Source organism: Hirundo rustica, unplaced genomic scaffold (genome assembly GCF_015227805.2).
Source record: "Hirundo rustica isolate bHirRus1 unplaced genomic scaffold, bHirRus1.pri.v3 scaffold_536_arrow_ctg1, whole genome shotgun sequence".
In the NCBI taxonomy this organism is placed as follows: Eukaryota; Metazoa; Chordata; class Aves; order Passeriformes; family Hirundinidae; genus Hirundo; species Hirundo rustica.
The window spans coordinates 1-15,282 of record NW_026690579.1 but is presented as its reverse complement, the minus strand read 5'-3'; the positions used below and the strand labels follow the sequence as shown (position 1 = coordinate 15,282).

General features: G+C 61.3%; 1 protein-coding gene across 1 annotated transcript; it reads left to right on the top strand.

Annotated features, from left to right (window-relative positions):
* Positions 1 to 4: 4 nt before the first annotated feature.
* LOC120748107 (retinal guanylyl cyclase 1-like) lies at positions 5 to 15,239 on the top strand (the record flags this gene model as incomplete). Its single annotated transcript, XM_040054185.1, has 9 exons — positions 5 to 169; positions 2,330 to 2,684; positions 6,549 to 6,633; positions 7,971 to 8,067; positions 8,808 to 8,936; positions 10,112 to 10,177; positions 10,967 to 11,047; positions 12,301 to 12,477; positions 15,083 to 15,239. Coding segments are annotated over 9 exons (1,312 nt in total), but the record flags the coding sequence as incomplete, so codon positions are not given.
* Between the last annotated feature and the right edge of the window lie 43 nt (positions 15,240 to 15,282).

The window sequence follows — 15,282 nt, the reverse complement described above, 5'->3', positions numbered from 1 at the left end:
GCCCTACCGCCGCGTGCCCTACCCGGTGCTGGCCAACAACACCAAGCTGCGCCTGGCCTACGACGCCGTGCTGACCATCACCATCGACTCGCCCGACGCCTCCTTCCACGAGGCCCTCGAGGAGGCCAAGGCGGCCTACGAGGTCCCCGCCAACATCAACCCCGTGGAGGTGGGGCTGGAGGGGGTTTGAGGGCATCTCAAGGGGGTTTTGGGGTATCTTCAGGGGATTTAGGGCATCGAGAGGGGGTTTGGGGGTGTCTTGAGGGGTTTGGGGGTGTCTCAAAGGAGGTTGGAGGACATCTTGAGGGGGTTTGAGGACACCTCGAGGGGGTTTGAGGGCGTCCTGAGGAGGTTTGAGGGCATCTCGAGGGGGTTTTGGGGTATCTTCAGGGGATTTAGGGCATCTCGAGGGGGTTTGAGGGTGTCTCAAAAGGGTTGGGGACATCTCATGAGGGCTGAGGGTATCTTGAGAGGGTTTGAGGGCACCTCGAGGGGGTTTTGGGGTATCTTCAGGGGATTTGGGGCGTCTCTGGAGGGTTGGGTAGAGATATCCAGGGCCACCAACTGAGGATGGAGGTGACCGTGGCCAACGGGAGATGACCGTGGCCATCTTGCCTTGACCATGGCCAATGGGAGATAACCATGACCAACACAAGATGACCATGGCCAGCATCAGATGACCGTGGCCAATGGGAGTTGACTGTGGCCATCGTGCGTTGACCACAACCATCTTTGTCGACCCTGGCCAATGGGAGATGACCATGACCAATCAGAGATGACCACAGCCGTCTTTATTGACCATGGCCAATCAGAGATGACCATGACCAATTGAAGATGACCACACCCATCTTCTATTGACCCTGGCCAATGGGAGATGACCACGGCCATCTTCATTGACCATGGCCGATGAGAGATGACCACGACCATCTTCATTGACCATGGCCAATGAGATATGACCATAATGGTCTTGGTTGACCACAGCCAATAGGAGATGACCACACCCATCTTCTATTGACCCTGGCCAATGGGAGATGACCGCGGCCATCTTCATTGATCATGGCCAATGGGAGATGACCACGGCCATCTTCATTGACTACGGCCAATGGGAGATGACCACAGCCAATGGGAGATGACCATGGCCAATGAGATATGACCATAATGGTCTTGGTTGACCACAGCCAATGGGAGATGACCACAGCCAATGGGAGATAACCATGGCCAATGAGATATGACCATAATGGTCTTGGTTGACCACAGCCAATAGGAGATGACCACGGCCATCTTCACTGACCACGGCCATCTTCATTGACCACGGCCATCTTCACTGACCACGGCCATCTTCACTGACCACGGCCATCTTCATTGACCACGGCCATCTTCATTGACCATGGCCGATGGGAGATGACCACGGCCATCTTCATTGACCATGGCCATCTTCATTGATCACGGCCATCTTCACTGACCACGGCCATCTTCATTGACCATGGCCATCTTCATTGACTACGGCCATCTTCATTGATCATGGCCAATGGGAGATGACCACGGCCATCTTCATTGACCATGGCCAATGGGAGATGACCATGGCCATCTTCATTGATCATGGCCGATGAGAGATGACCACGGCCATCTTCATTGATCATGGCCAATGGGAGATGACCACGGCCATCTTCATTGATCATGGCCGATGAGAGATGACCACGGCCATCTTCATTGACTACGGCCAATGGGAGATGACCACAGCCAATGGGAGATGACCATGGCCAATGAGATATGACCATAATGGTCTTGGTTGACCACAGCCAATGGGAGATGACCACAGCCAATGAGATATGACCATAATGGTCTTGGTTGACCACAGCCAATGGGAGATGACCACGGCCATCTTCATTGACCACGGCCATCTTCATTGACTACGGCCAATGGGAGATGACCACGGCCATCTTCATTGACTACGGCCATCTTCATTGACTACGGCCAATGGGAGATGACCACGGCCATCTTCATTGATCGTGGCCATCTTCATTGACCATGGCCATCTTCATTGATCATGGCCGATGAGAGATGACCACGGCCATCTTCATTGATCGTGGCCATCTTCACTGACCACGGCCATCTTCATTGATCATGGCCATCTTCATTGACCATGGCCAATGGGAGATGACCACGGCCATCTTCACTGACCACGCCCACCTTCACTGACCGCGGCCATCTCCGTTGACCGCCGCCAACCCACCACGACCACACCCACCGCCCTCCCCACCCCGGCGTCACCCCCCCACCCCGGACAGCTCCGGGCCACCCACCACATGCCACCTGTCCCCTCCTCCAGGTCCACCCGCTCTTCACCACCATCTACAACTCCATCTACTTCCTGGCCACGGCGGTGGAGGCCACGCGCCGCAGCGGCCGCTGGGTGATGGGCACCACCGTGGCCGACCACGCCCGCGACTTCCAGCTCCGGGGCTTCTGCCAGAACTTCACCGTGGACGAGGACGGCGACGTCTCGGTGCCCTACGTGGTGCTGGACACGGACGGCAAAGGCCACCACCTGTGGGCGGTCTACGGCCTGGAGCCGGGCACGCGCGGCCTCAGCTACCGCAGCCACAGCCCCCACTGGCCCCACAGCTCCAGCCCCGACACCGACGCCGGCTGCTGGTTCGACTCGGGCGCCATCTGCAACGGCGGTGAGAGCCGGGCACCTCGCTGGGGGTGGTGTCACCGTGGGGGTGGTGTCACCGTGGGGGTGGTGTCACCATGGGGGTGGTGGTGGTGTCACCATGGTGGTGTCACCATGGTTCTGGATGAGAGCCGGGCACCTCCGTGAGGGTGGTGTCACCATGGTGGTGGTGTCACCATGGGGGTGGTGTCACCCGTGGTTCTGGAGGGGTTCTGGTCACTTCAGTGGTGGTGGTGTCACCATGGGGGTGGTGTCACCATGGGGGTGGTGATGGTGTCACCATGGAGGTGGTGGTGGTGGCACCATGGGGGTGGTGTCACCATGGGGGTGGTGTCACCATGGGGGTGGTGTCACCATGGGGGTGGATGTGGTGTCACCATGGGGGTGGTGATGCTCATGGTTCTGGATGAGAGCTGGGCACCTCACTGGGGGTGGTGTCACCGTGGGGGTGGTGGTGGTGGCACCATGGGGGTGGTGTCACCATGGGGGTGGTGTCACCATGGGGGTGGTGGTGGTGTCACCGTGGGGGTGGTGATGCTCATGGTTCTGGACCAGCCGTGGTTCCCTCCATGGTGGTGGTGTCACCATGGGGGTGGTGTCACCGTGGGGGTGGTGATGCTCATGGTTCTGGACCTGCCGTGGTTCGCTCCGTGGTGGTGGTGTCACCATGGAGGTGGTGATGCTCATGGTTCTGGACGAGAGCCGGGCACCTCCGTGAGGGTGGTATCACCATGGGGGTGGTGATACCCGTGGTTCTGGACGGGTTCTGGTCACCTCCCTGGTGGTGGTGTCACCCTGGTGGTGGTGTCACCATGGTTCTGGATGAGTGCTGGGCACCTCCGTGAGGGTGGTGTCACCATGGTGGTGGTGTCACCATGGAGGTGGTGTCACCATGGAGGTGGTGTCACCATGGGGGTGGTGTCACCATGGGGGTGGTGGTGGTGTCACCATGGTGGTGGTGGTGGTGTCACCATGGGGGTGGTGGTGGTGTCACCATGGGGGTGGTGGTGGTGTCACCATGGGGGTGGTGTCACCGTGGGGGTGGTGGTGGTGTCACCATGGGGGTGGTGTCACCATGGGGGTGGTGACGCTCATGGTTCTGGACCAGCCGTTGTTCCCTCCGTGGTGGTGGTGTCACCATGGGGGTGGTGGTGGTGTCACCGTGGGGGTGGTGGTGGTGTCACCGTGGGGGTGGTGGTGGTGTCACCATGGGGGTGGTGTCACCATGGGGGTGGTGGTGGTGTCACCATGGGGGTGGTGATGCTCATGGTTCTGGATGAGAGCTGGGCACCTCACTGAGGGTGGTGTCACCGTGGGGGTGGTGTCACCATGGAGGTGGTGTCACCATGGTGGTGATGCTCATGGTTCTGGACCAGCCGTGGTTCCCTCCATGGGGGTGGTGTCACAATGGTGGTGGTGACACCTGTGGTTCTAGACCAGTTCTGGTCACCTCTGTGGTGGTGGTGTCACCATGGTGGTGGTGTCACCCGTGGTTCTGGACAAGTTCTGGTCACCTCCGTGGTGATGGTGTTACCATGGTGGTGGAATGGTCATGGTGGTGGTGGTGACACTCATGGTTCTGGATGAGTTCTGGTCACCTCAGTGGTGGTGGTGGTGACAGCCGTGGTTCTGGATGAGTTCTGGTCACCTCAGTGGTGGTGGTGTCACCATGGTCCTGGACCAGCCGTGGTTCCCTCAGTGGTGGTGGTGTCACCATGGTGGTGGTGACATTCGTGGTTCTGGATGAGTTCTGGTCACCTCCGTGGTGGTGGTGGTGGTGTCACCATGGGGGTGGTGTCACCATGGTGGTGGTGATACACGTGGTTCTGGATGAGAGCCGGGCACCTCCGTGAGGGTGGTGTCACCATGGGGGTGGTGTCACCATGGGGGTGGTGTCACCATGGTTCTGGACAAGTTCTGGTTACCTCCGTGGTGGTGGTGTTACCATGGTGGTGGAATGGTCGTGGTGGTGGTGGTGACACTCATGGTTCTGGATGAGTTCTGGTCACCTCAGTGGTGGTGGTGGTGTCACCATGGTTCTGGACCAGCCGTGGTTCCCTCGGTGGTGGTGGTGTCACCATGGTGGTGGTGGCACTCATGGTTCTGGACAAGTTCTGATCACCTCCATGGTGGTGACACCCGTGGTTCTGGACGAGTTCTGGTCACCTCAGTGGTGGCGGTGGTGTCACCATGGTGCTGGTGACACCCGTGGTTCTGGGGGGGTTCTGGTCACCTCCATGGTGGTGGTGTCACCCTGGAGCTGGAATGGTCGTGGTGGTGGTGGTGACAGCCGTGGTTCTGGATGAGTTCTGGTCACCTCCGTGGTGGTGGTGGTGGTGGTATCACCATGGTGGTGGTGATACCTGTGGTTCTGGACCAGCCGTGGTTCCCTCCGTGGGGGTGGTGTCACTCATGGTTCTGGAGGGGTTCTGGTCACCTCCGTGGTGGTGGTGGTGATGTCACCATGGTGCTGGGCCAGTTGCGGTCCAGCACCCCTGTCCACGCTATCTGTGTGTCTACCCGACCATCCACCCGTGTCCACCACGTCCGTGTGTCCATGTGTCCGCCTGTCCATCCATCCATCCACCCATGTCCACCCATCCATGTCCACCGTGTCCATGTGTCCATCCATCCATCCCTCCCTCTGTCCATCCACCCGTGTCCACCATGTCCATCCATCCACCCATCCATGTCCACCATCTCCATGTGTCCGTGTGTCCATCCATCCATCCATCCATCCATCCATCCATCCATCCACCCATGTCCACCATCTCCATGTGTCCATGTGTCCGTGTGTCCATGTGTCCATGTGTCCGTGTGTCCGTGTGTCCGTGTGTCCGTGTGTCCATGTGTCCGTGTGTCCGTGTGTCCGTGTGTCCGTATGTCCGTGTGTCCATGTGTCCGTGTGTCCGTGTGTCCGTGTGTCCACCCCTCCGTCTGTCCATCCACCCGTGTCCACCCACGGGTGACCTCCAGTGTCGCAGCCACTTGGGTGACCTCGGTTCCACCAGGTGACCACACCCCCTGGTCACTCCTGGTCACCCCTGGGTCACTCTTGGGTCACCCCTGGGTCACCCCTGGTCATTCCTGTCAGTCCCGTGGTCACTGTGGTCACTCCCGTGGTCACTCTGGTCACTGTGGTCACTCCCATAGTCACTCCTGGTCACTGTGGTCACTCCTGTGGTCACTCTGGTCACTCCCGTGGTCACTCCTGGTCACTGTGGTCACTCCTGTGGTCACTCTGGTCACTGTGGTCACTCCTGTGGTCACTCCCGTGGTCACTCTGGTCACTGTGGTCACTCCTGTGGTCACTCTGGTCACTCCCGTGGTCACTCTGGTCACTCCTGTGGTCACTCTGGTCACTGTGGTCACTCTCGTGGTCACTCCCGTGGTCACTCTGGTCACTGTGGTCACTCCTGTGGTCACTGTGGTCACTCCCGTGGTCACTCTGGTCACTGTGGTCACTCCTGTGGTCACTCTGGTCACTCCCGTGGTCACTGTGGTCACTCCCGTGGTCTCTCTGGTCACTGTGGTCACTCCCGTGGTCACTCTGGTCACTCCCGTGGTCACTGTGGTCACTCCCGTGGTCACTCCCGTGGTCACTCTGGTCACTCCCGTGGTCACTCTGGTCACTGTGGTCACTCCCGTGGTCACTGTGGTCACTCCCGTGGTCACTCTGGTCACTGTGGTCACTCCCGTGGTCACTCCCGTGGTCACTGTGGTCACTCCCGTGGTCACTCCCGTGGTCACTCTGGTCACTCCCGTGGTCACTCTGGTCACTGTGGTCACTCCCGTGGTCACTGTGGTCACTCCCGTGGTCACTCTGGTCACTCCCGTGGTCACTCTGGTCACTCCCGTGGTCTCTCCGCAGGGCTGGACGCCGGCCTCGTGTTCTTCCTCTTCCTCCTCATCGCCGCGCTCGTCGCTGCCGGCGCCGCCCTGGCCTGTCACATCAGGTCAGTGACCGCGGTGTCCCCAGTGTCACCCTGTGTCACCCCGGTGTCACCAGTGTCACCCCAGTGTCACCAGTGTCACCCCAGTGTCACCCCAGTGTCACCCCAGTGTCCCCAGTGTCACCCTGTGTCACCCCAGTGTCACCCCAGTGTCACCAGTGTCACCCCAGTGTCACCCCAATGTCACCCCAATGTCACCCCAGTGTCACCCCAGTGTCCCCAGTGTCACCAGTGTCACCCCAGTGTCACCCCAGTGTCACCCCAGTGTCACCCCCAGTGTCACCCTGTGTCACCCCGGTGTCACCCCAGTGTCACCCCAATGTCACCAGTGTCACCCCAATGTCACCCCAGTGTCACCCCAGTGTCACCCTGTGTCACCCCGGTGTCACCCCAGTGTCACCCCAATGTCACCCGTGTCACCCTGTGTCACCCCGGTGTCACCCCAGTGTCACCCCAGTGTCACCCTGTGTCACCCCGGTGTCACCAGTGTCACCAGTGTCACCCCAGTGTCACCAGTGTCACCCCAGTGTCACCCCAATGTCACCAGTGTCACCCCGGTGTCACCCCTGTGTCACCAGTGTCACCCCAGTGTCCCCAGTGTCACCCCAGTGTCACCTGTGTCACCCCAATGTCACCCCAATGTCACCCCAGTGTCACCCCAGTGTCCCCGGTGTCACCCCAGTGTCACCCCAGTGTCACCCCAGTGTCCCCAGTGTCACCCCAGTGTCACCCCAGTGTCACCAATGTCACCCCAATGTCACCACAGTGTCCCCAATGTCCCCTCACTGTCCCCAATGTCCCCAGTGTCACCCCCAGTGTCACCCCCAGTGTCACCCCCAATGTCCCCACTGTCCCCCATGTCCCTCAATGTCATCCCGCTGTCCCCATTGTCACCCCATTGTCCCCAGTGTCCCCATTGTCCCCAATGTCCCCAATGTCCTCAATGACCCCAATGTCACCCTGCTGTCACCCCCAGTGTCACCCCAGTGTCACCAGTGTCACCCCAGTGTCACCAATGTCACCCCAGTGTCACACCAGTGTCACCCCAGTGTCCCCAGTGTCACCCCAATGGCACCCCAGTGTCACTGCTGGGCAACATCACCAGTGTCACCCCAATGTCACCCCAGTGTCCCCAATGTCCCCAATGTCACCCCGCTGTCCCCAATGTCCCCAGTGTCCCCAATGTCACCCCGCTGTCCCCAATGTCCCCAGTGTCCCCAATGTCACCCCGCTGTCCCCAATGTCCCCAATGTCACCCTGCTGTCCCCACTGTCACCCCATTGTCCCCAATGTCACCCCGCTGTCCCCGCTGTCCCCAATGTCACCCCGCTGTCCCCCAGGCGCCGCCTGCAGCAGGCGCAGCTCCTGAAGGGCCCCGACAAAATCATCCTGACCATGGAGGACCTGACCTTCATCAACACCCAGAGCAGCAAACAGGTGACAGGGGACATCGAGGGGACATCGGGGACAATGGGGACATTGGGGACATCGGGGACATTGGGGACAATGGGGACATTGGGGACATCGGGGACATCGGGGACAGTGGGGACAATGGGGACAGTGGGGACATTGGGGACATTGAGGACATTGGGACATTGGGGACATTGGGGACATTGGGGACAATGGGGACATTGGGGACATCGGGGACATTGAGGACATTGGGACATTGGGGACATTGGGACATTGGGGACAGTGGGGACACTGGGGGACATTGGGGACATTGGGGACAATGGGGACATTGGGGACAATGGGGACATTGGGGACATTGGGGACAGTGGGGACATTGGGGACAGAGGGGACATCGGGGACAGAGGGGACAGAGGGGACAATGGGGACATTGGGGACACTGGGGACATTGGGGGGACATTGGCTGGTGTCCCCAGTGGGTGACATGTCTCCAGTGGGTCACTCTGTCCCCGTAAGTGGTGGGAACCCACGGTGACCTGTCCCCACGAGTGACCCCGCGGTGACCTGTCCCCGTGAACGCCCCCATGGGTGACCCCATGCTGACCCCACGGCGACCCCGTGGGTGACCTGACCCCACGGTGACCTGGCCCCATGAGTGACCTGACTCCTCAGTGACCCCTGGGTGACCTGACCCCCGGGTGACCCCCGGGTGACCCCCGGGTGACCTGACCCCCGGGTGACCCCCGGGTGACCCCCGGGTGACCCCGCAGGTGGACAGCAGCCACGCCAGCCTGGCCGGTCAGAGCGGGGCCGACGCCAAGAGCGTGCGCAGCGCCGCGCCCGGCCCCGACACCACCAACGTGGCCGTGGCCGAGGTGAGACCCCCGGCCCCTCCCCCCGCCACTACCCCCGCCCCTCCCCACCCCCCCCGGCCCGCCCCTCCCCCCCCCCCCACCCGCGGGGGCGACAAGGCCACGCCCCCGGCTGAGGATTGACAGCTGGGCCAGGCCCCCGGGATGATGATTGACGGCTGATCAGGGACCCCAGGATGATGATTGACAGCTGATAATGGACCCCAGGCGATGATTGACAGCTGATAATGGACTCCAGGATATTGATAGACAGCTGATCAGGGACCCCAGGCGATGATTGACAGCTGATAATGGACCACAGGATGATGATTGACAGCTGATCAGGGACCCCAGGATGATGATTGACAGCTGATAATGGACCACAGGATGATGATTGACAGCTGATCAGGGACCCCAGGCGATGATTGACAGCTGATAATGGACTCCAAGATATTGATAGACAGCTGATCACCGCCCGCAGGCGATGATTGACAGCTGATAATGGACCACAGGATGATGATTGACAGCTGATAATGGACCCCAGGCGATGATTGACAGCTGAAAATTGCCCCCAGAATGATGATTGGCAGCTGATAATGGCCCCACCCCCATGCAATGATTGACAGCTGGTGCTTGCCTCTGGGCGATGATTGACAGCTGATCATCCCCCCTTGGCGATGATTGACAGCTGCTCCTATCCCCGCCCCCGGGCGATGATTGACAGCTAGTCACTGCCTCTGGGCGATGATTGACAGCTGCTCCTATCCCCGCCCCCGGGCGATGATTGACAGCTAGTCACTGCCTCTGGGCGATGATTGACAGCTGCTCCTATCCCCGCCCCCGGGCGATGATTGACAGCTAGTCACTGCCTCTGGGCGATGATTGAGAGCTGGCCCCGCCCCCGGGCGATGACTGACAGCTGGCCCCGCCCCCGGGCGATGACTGACAGCTGGCCCCGCCCCCGGGCGATGATTGAGAGCTGGCCCCGCCCCCGGGCGATGATTGAGAGCTGGCCCCGCCCCCGGGCGATGATTGACAGCTAGTCACTGCCTCTGGGCGATGATTGACAGCTGCTCCTATCCCCGCCCCCGGGCGATGATTGACAGCTAGTCACTGCCTCTGGGCGATGATTGACAGCTGGCCCCGCCCCCGGGCGATGACGCACAGCTGGCCCCGCCCCCGGGCGATGATTGACAGCTGCTTTCCCGCAGGGGGAGGCGCAGGGCAGCAGCCACCTGCCCCTCGTGCTGCTGCTCTTTAGGCGGCAGGGCCTTGTCGCCTCCGCGCAGGTAAGAGCCCGACCCGGGGGCACCCCCAAACCCCCGGGGGCACCCCAAAACCCCGGGGGCGCCCCGAAACCTCTGGAGTCACCCTGAAATCCCTGGGGTAACCCCGAAACCCCGGCGTCACCTCAAAACCCTGGCGTCACCCCGAAACCCCCGGGGGCACCCCAAAACCCCCGGGGGCACCCCCAAACCTCCGGAGTCACCCCGAAACCCCCGGGGGCACCCCAAAATCCTGGAGTCACCCCGAAACCCTGGAGTCACCCCAAACCTCCGGAGTCACCCCAAAACCCCCGGGGGCACCCCGAAACCTCTGGAGTCACCCCGGAACCCCGGGGTAACCCCGAAAACCCCAGAGTCACCCCAAAATCCTGGAGTCACCTCAAAGTCCTGGAGTCACCCCAAAACCCCGGGGGCACCCCCAAACCCAGGTCCTCAGGTGTCTCAGGTGACCCCAGGTGTCTCAGGTGTCTCAGGTGACCCCAGGTGACCCCAGGTGTCTCAGGCATCTCAGGTGACCCCAGGTGACCCCAGGTGACCCCAGGTGACCCCAGGTGTCTCAGGGGTCCTCAGGTGTCTCAGGTGACCTCAGGTGACCCAGGTGTCTCAGGTGACCCCAGGTGACCCCAGGTGACCCCAGGTGACCCCAGGTGTCTCAAGTGTCTCAGGTGTCTCAGGTGTCTCAGGTGACCCCAGGTGTCTCAGGTGACCCCAGGTGACCCCAGGTGACCCGGGGGGTTATTTGGGGGGGGCGGGGTCGCAGCCTCACGCCCCTCCCCGGCCCCTCCCCCGCAGGGTGACTGGGTGTGGCTGAAGAAGTTCCCGGGGGATCAGCACACGGAGGTGAGACCGGCCACCAAGCTGACCTTCTGCAAGGTGAGGGGACACGGGGACACGGGGGGACACGGGGGGGCGTGGGACACTGAGGGGACACGGGGACAATGGGGACAACAGGGACACAGGGACATGGGGGGACAGCGGGGGGACACGGGGGGACACGGGGACACGGGGGGACACGGGGGGACACGGGGGGACAACGGGGGGACACCGGGGACACGGGGACATTGAGGGGACACGGGGGGACACGGGGGGACACGGGGACATGGGGGGACATGGGGACACGGGGGGACACGGGGACATGGGGGGGACACGGGGACACGGGGACATCGAGGGGACAACGGGGACACGGGGACACGGGGGGACACGGGGGGACACGGGGGGACACGGGGACACGGGGACACGGGGGGACACGGGGACACGGGGGGACACGGGGGGACACGGGGGGACACGGGGGACACGGGGACACGGGGGGACACGGGGGGACACGGGGACATCGAGGGGGCAACGGGGACATCGAGGGGACACGGGGGGACACGGAGGGACACGCAGGGACAACAGGGACATCGAGGGGACACGGGGACACGGGGGGACACGGGGGGACACGGGGGGGACACGGGGGGGCGTGGGACACTGAGGGGTCATGGGGACATCGAGGGGACAACGGGGACACAGGGACACGGGGGGACAGCAGGGGGTGTGGGTCACTGAGATGTCACGGGGACAGCCCGGGGTCAGGGGACATTGAAGGGTCATGGGTCACTGAGGGGTCATGGGGACGTTGAAGGGTCATGGGTCACTGAGGGGTCATGGGGACATCGAGGGGTCTTGGGGACATCGAGGGGTCTTGGGGACAACGGGGAGTCATGGGGACATCAAGGCGTCATGGGACATTGAGGGGTCGTGGGTCACTGAGAGGTCATGGGGACAACAGGGGGGCGTGGGTCACTGAGGGGTCATGGGGACATCATGGTGTTATGGGGACGTTGAGAGGTCTTGGGGACATCGAGGCGTCCTGGGGACACTGAGGGGTCATGGGACATTGAGAGGTCACGGGGACATGGAGGAGGTCATGGGGAACATGGTTGGGTCATGGCGGATGACATTGGACCATGGGAACATCACTGGGCTGTGGGGACATTGCGGGGTCACGGGGACACCGCGGGGTCATGGGGACGTTGTGGGGTCACGGGGACACCGCGGGGTCACGGGGACGTTGAGAGGTCACGGGGACATTGAGAGGTCACGGGGACACTGCGGGGTCACGGGGACGTTGCGGGCCGCCGTTGCAGCTGCGGGACCTGCGTCACGAGAACGTGAACCTGTTCCTGGGCTTCTTCCACGACTGCGGCATCTTCGCCATCGTGTCGGAGCACTGCACGCGCGGCAGCCTGGAGGACCTGCTGCGCAACCAGGACATGAAGCTCGACTGGATGTTCAAGTCCTCGCTCCTCATCGACCTCATCAAGGTGGACATTGCGGGGCCCTGGAGGCCGTGGGGTGGCCTTGGAGGTCTGGTGGCCGTGGTGGTGGCCATGGTGTGGTCATGGTGGTGGCCACGGGGTGGCCATGGTCACGGTGGTGGCCACGGGGTGGTCATGGTGACGGTGGTGGCCATGAGATGCCCATAGGGTGGCCATGAAGATGGTGGTTGCCATGGGGCGACCGTGGCATTGGCCGTTGGGGTGTGGTGGCCATGGGGTGGCCTTGGAGGTCTGGTGGTCGTGGTGGTGGCCATGGTGTGGTCATGGTCATGGTGGTGGCCACAGGGTGGTCATGGTGATGGTGGCGGCCATGAGATGCCCATAGGGTGGCCATGAAGATGGTGGTGGCCATGGTGTGACCATGGTCATGGTCATGGCCGTGGGGCGGCCATGGCCATGGTGGTGGCCACAGGGTGGTCATGGTGACGGTGGTGGCCACGAGATGCCCATAGGGTGGCCATGAAGATGGTGGTTGCCGTGGGGCGACCGTGGAGTTGGCCATTGGGGTGTGGTGGCCATGAAATGGCCATGGGGTGGCCTTGGAGGTCTGGTGGTCGTGGTGGTGGCCATGGTGTGGTCACGGGGGTGGTGGTGGCCATGATTTGCCCATAGGGTGGCCATGAAGATGGTGGTGGCCATGGTGTGACCATGGTCATGGTGGTGGCCGTGGAATGGCCATGGCCATGGTGGTGGCCACAGGGTGGTCATGGTGATGGTGGCGGCCATGAGATGCCCATAGGGTGGCCATGGTCATGGTGGTGGCCGTGGGGTGGCCTTGGAGGTCTGGTGGCCGTGGGGTGGCCATGGCCATGGTGGTGGCCACGGGGTGGTCATGGTGACGGTGGTGGCCATGAGATGCCCATAGGGTGGCCATGAAGATGTTGGTTGCCGTGGGGTGACTGTGGCATTGGCCATTGGGGTGGTGGTGGCCATGAGGTTGGTGGCCATGGCGCTGGTTGGTGACAGCAATGGTGACCGTGGCGTTGGTTGTTGACCATGACGTCAATTGTTGACCATGGCGCTGCTGACCATGGCATTGCCGACCATGACAGTGGTTGACCATGGCGTTGTTGACCATTAGGTTGTTGACCATGGCGTTGCCGACCGTGACAGTGGTTGACCATGGCGTTGTTGACCATTAGGTTGTTGACCATGGCGTTGCCGACCATGACAGTGGTTGACCATGGCGTTGTTGACCATTAGGTTGTTGACCATGGCGTTGTTGACCATTAGGTTGTTGACCATGGCATTGCCAACCATGACAGTGGTTGACCATGGCGTTGTTGACCATGATGCTGATCGTTGACCATTAGGTTGTTGACCATGGCTTTGCTGACCATGGCTGTGGTGACCATGACAATGGCTGACGGTGTCATTGCTGACCACGGCTTTGCTGACCACGGCGGTGGTTGACCACGGTGATGGTTGACCATGACAGTGGCTGACCATGGTGTTGCTGACCACGATGGTGATTGACCATGGTGATGGGTGACCATGACAATGGTTGACCATGGCATTGCTGACCACGACAGTGGTTGACCACGGTGATGGTAGACCATGACAATGGCTGACCATGGCATTGCTGACCACGGCTGTGCTTGACCACGGTGATGGTAGACCATGACAATGGTTGACCATGGCATTGCTGACCATGGTGGTCATTGACCATGTGATGGTTGACCATGGCATTGCTGACCATGGCTTTGCTGACCACGGTGATGGTAGACCATGACAATGGTTGACCATGACATTGGTTGACCATGGCGGTGGTTGACCATGGTGATGGTCGACCATGACAATGGTCGACCGTGGCATTGCTGACCACGGTGATGGTAGACCATGACAATGGTTGACCATGACTGTGGTTGACCACGGTATTGCTGACCACAACATTGGTTGACCATGGCAATGACTGACCATGACAATGGCTGACCGTGGCATTGCTGACCACGGTGATGGTAGACCATGACAATGGTTGACCGTGACATTGGTTGACCATGGCAGTGGTTGACCATGGTGATGGTCGACCATGACAATGGTCAACCGTGGCATTGCTGACCACGGTGATCGTTGACCACGACGTTGCTGACCACGGCGGTGGCTGACCACGGTGATGGTCGGCCATGACAATGGTTGACCATGACTGTGGTTGACCACGGTATTGCTGACCATGATGGTGGTTGACCACGGTGTTGGCTGATCAAGACAATGGTTGACCATGACAATGGCTGACCGTGGCATTGCTGACCACGGTGATGGTTGACTACGGCATTGCTGACCACGGTGATGGTAGACCATGACAATGGTTGACCATGACATTGGTTGACCATGGCGGTGGTTGACCATGGTGATGGTCGACCATGACAATGGTCGACCGTGGCATTGCTGACCACGGTGATCGTTGACCACGGTGATGGTAGACCATGACAATGACTGACCATGGCAATGGCTGACCACGGTGATCGTTGACCACGACGTTGCTGACCACGGCGGTGGATGACCATGGTGCTGGTTGACCACGGTGATGGTTGACCATGACGATGGCTGACCGCGGTGACGTGGCGCTTCCGGCCGCGCGCTCTACCCGCAGGGCGTGCGCTACCTGCACCACCGCGGCGTCGTCCACGGGCGCCTCAAGTCCCGGAACTGCGTGGTGGACGGGCGCTTCGTGCTCAAGGTCACCGACCACGGCTACAACCAACTGCTGGAGGCGCAGCGCGTCCCGGCCCCGCCCCCGCAGGCGCACGGTGAGGGCGGGGCCGGGGCGGGGCTGAGGGGGCGGGGCCTCAA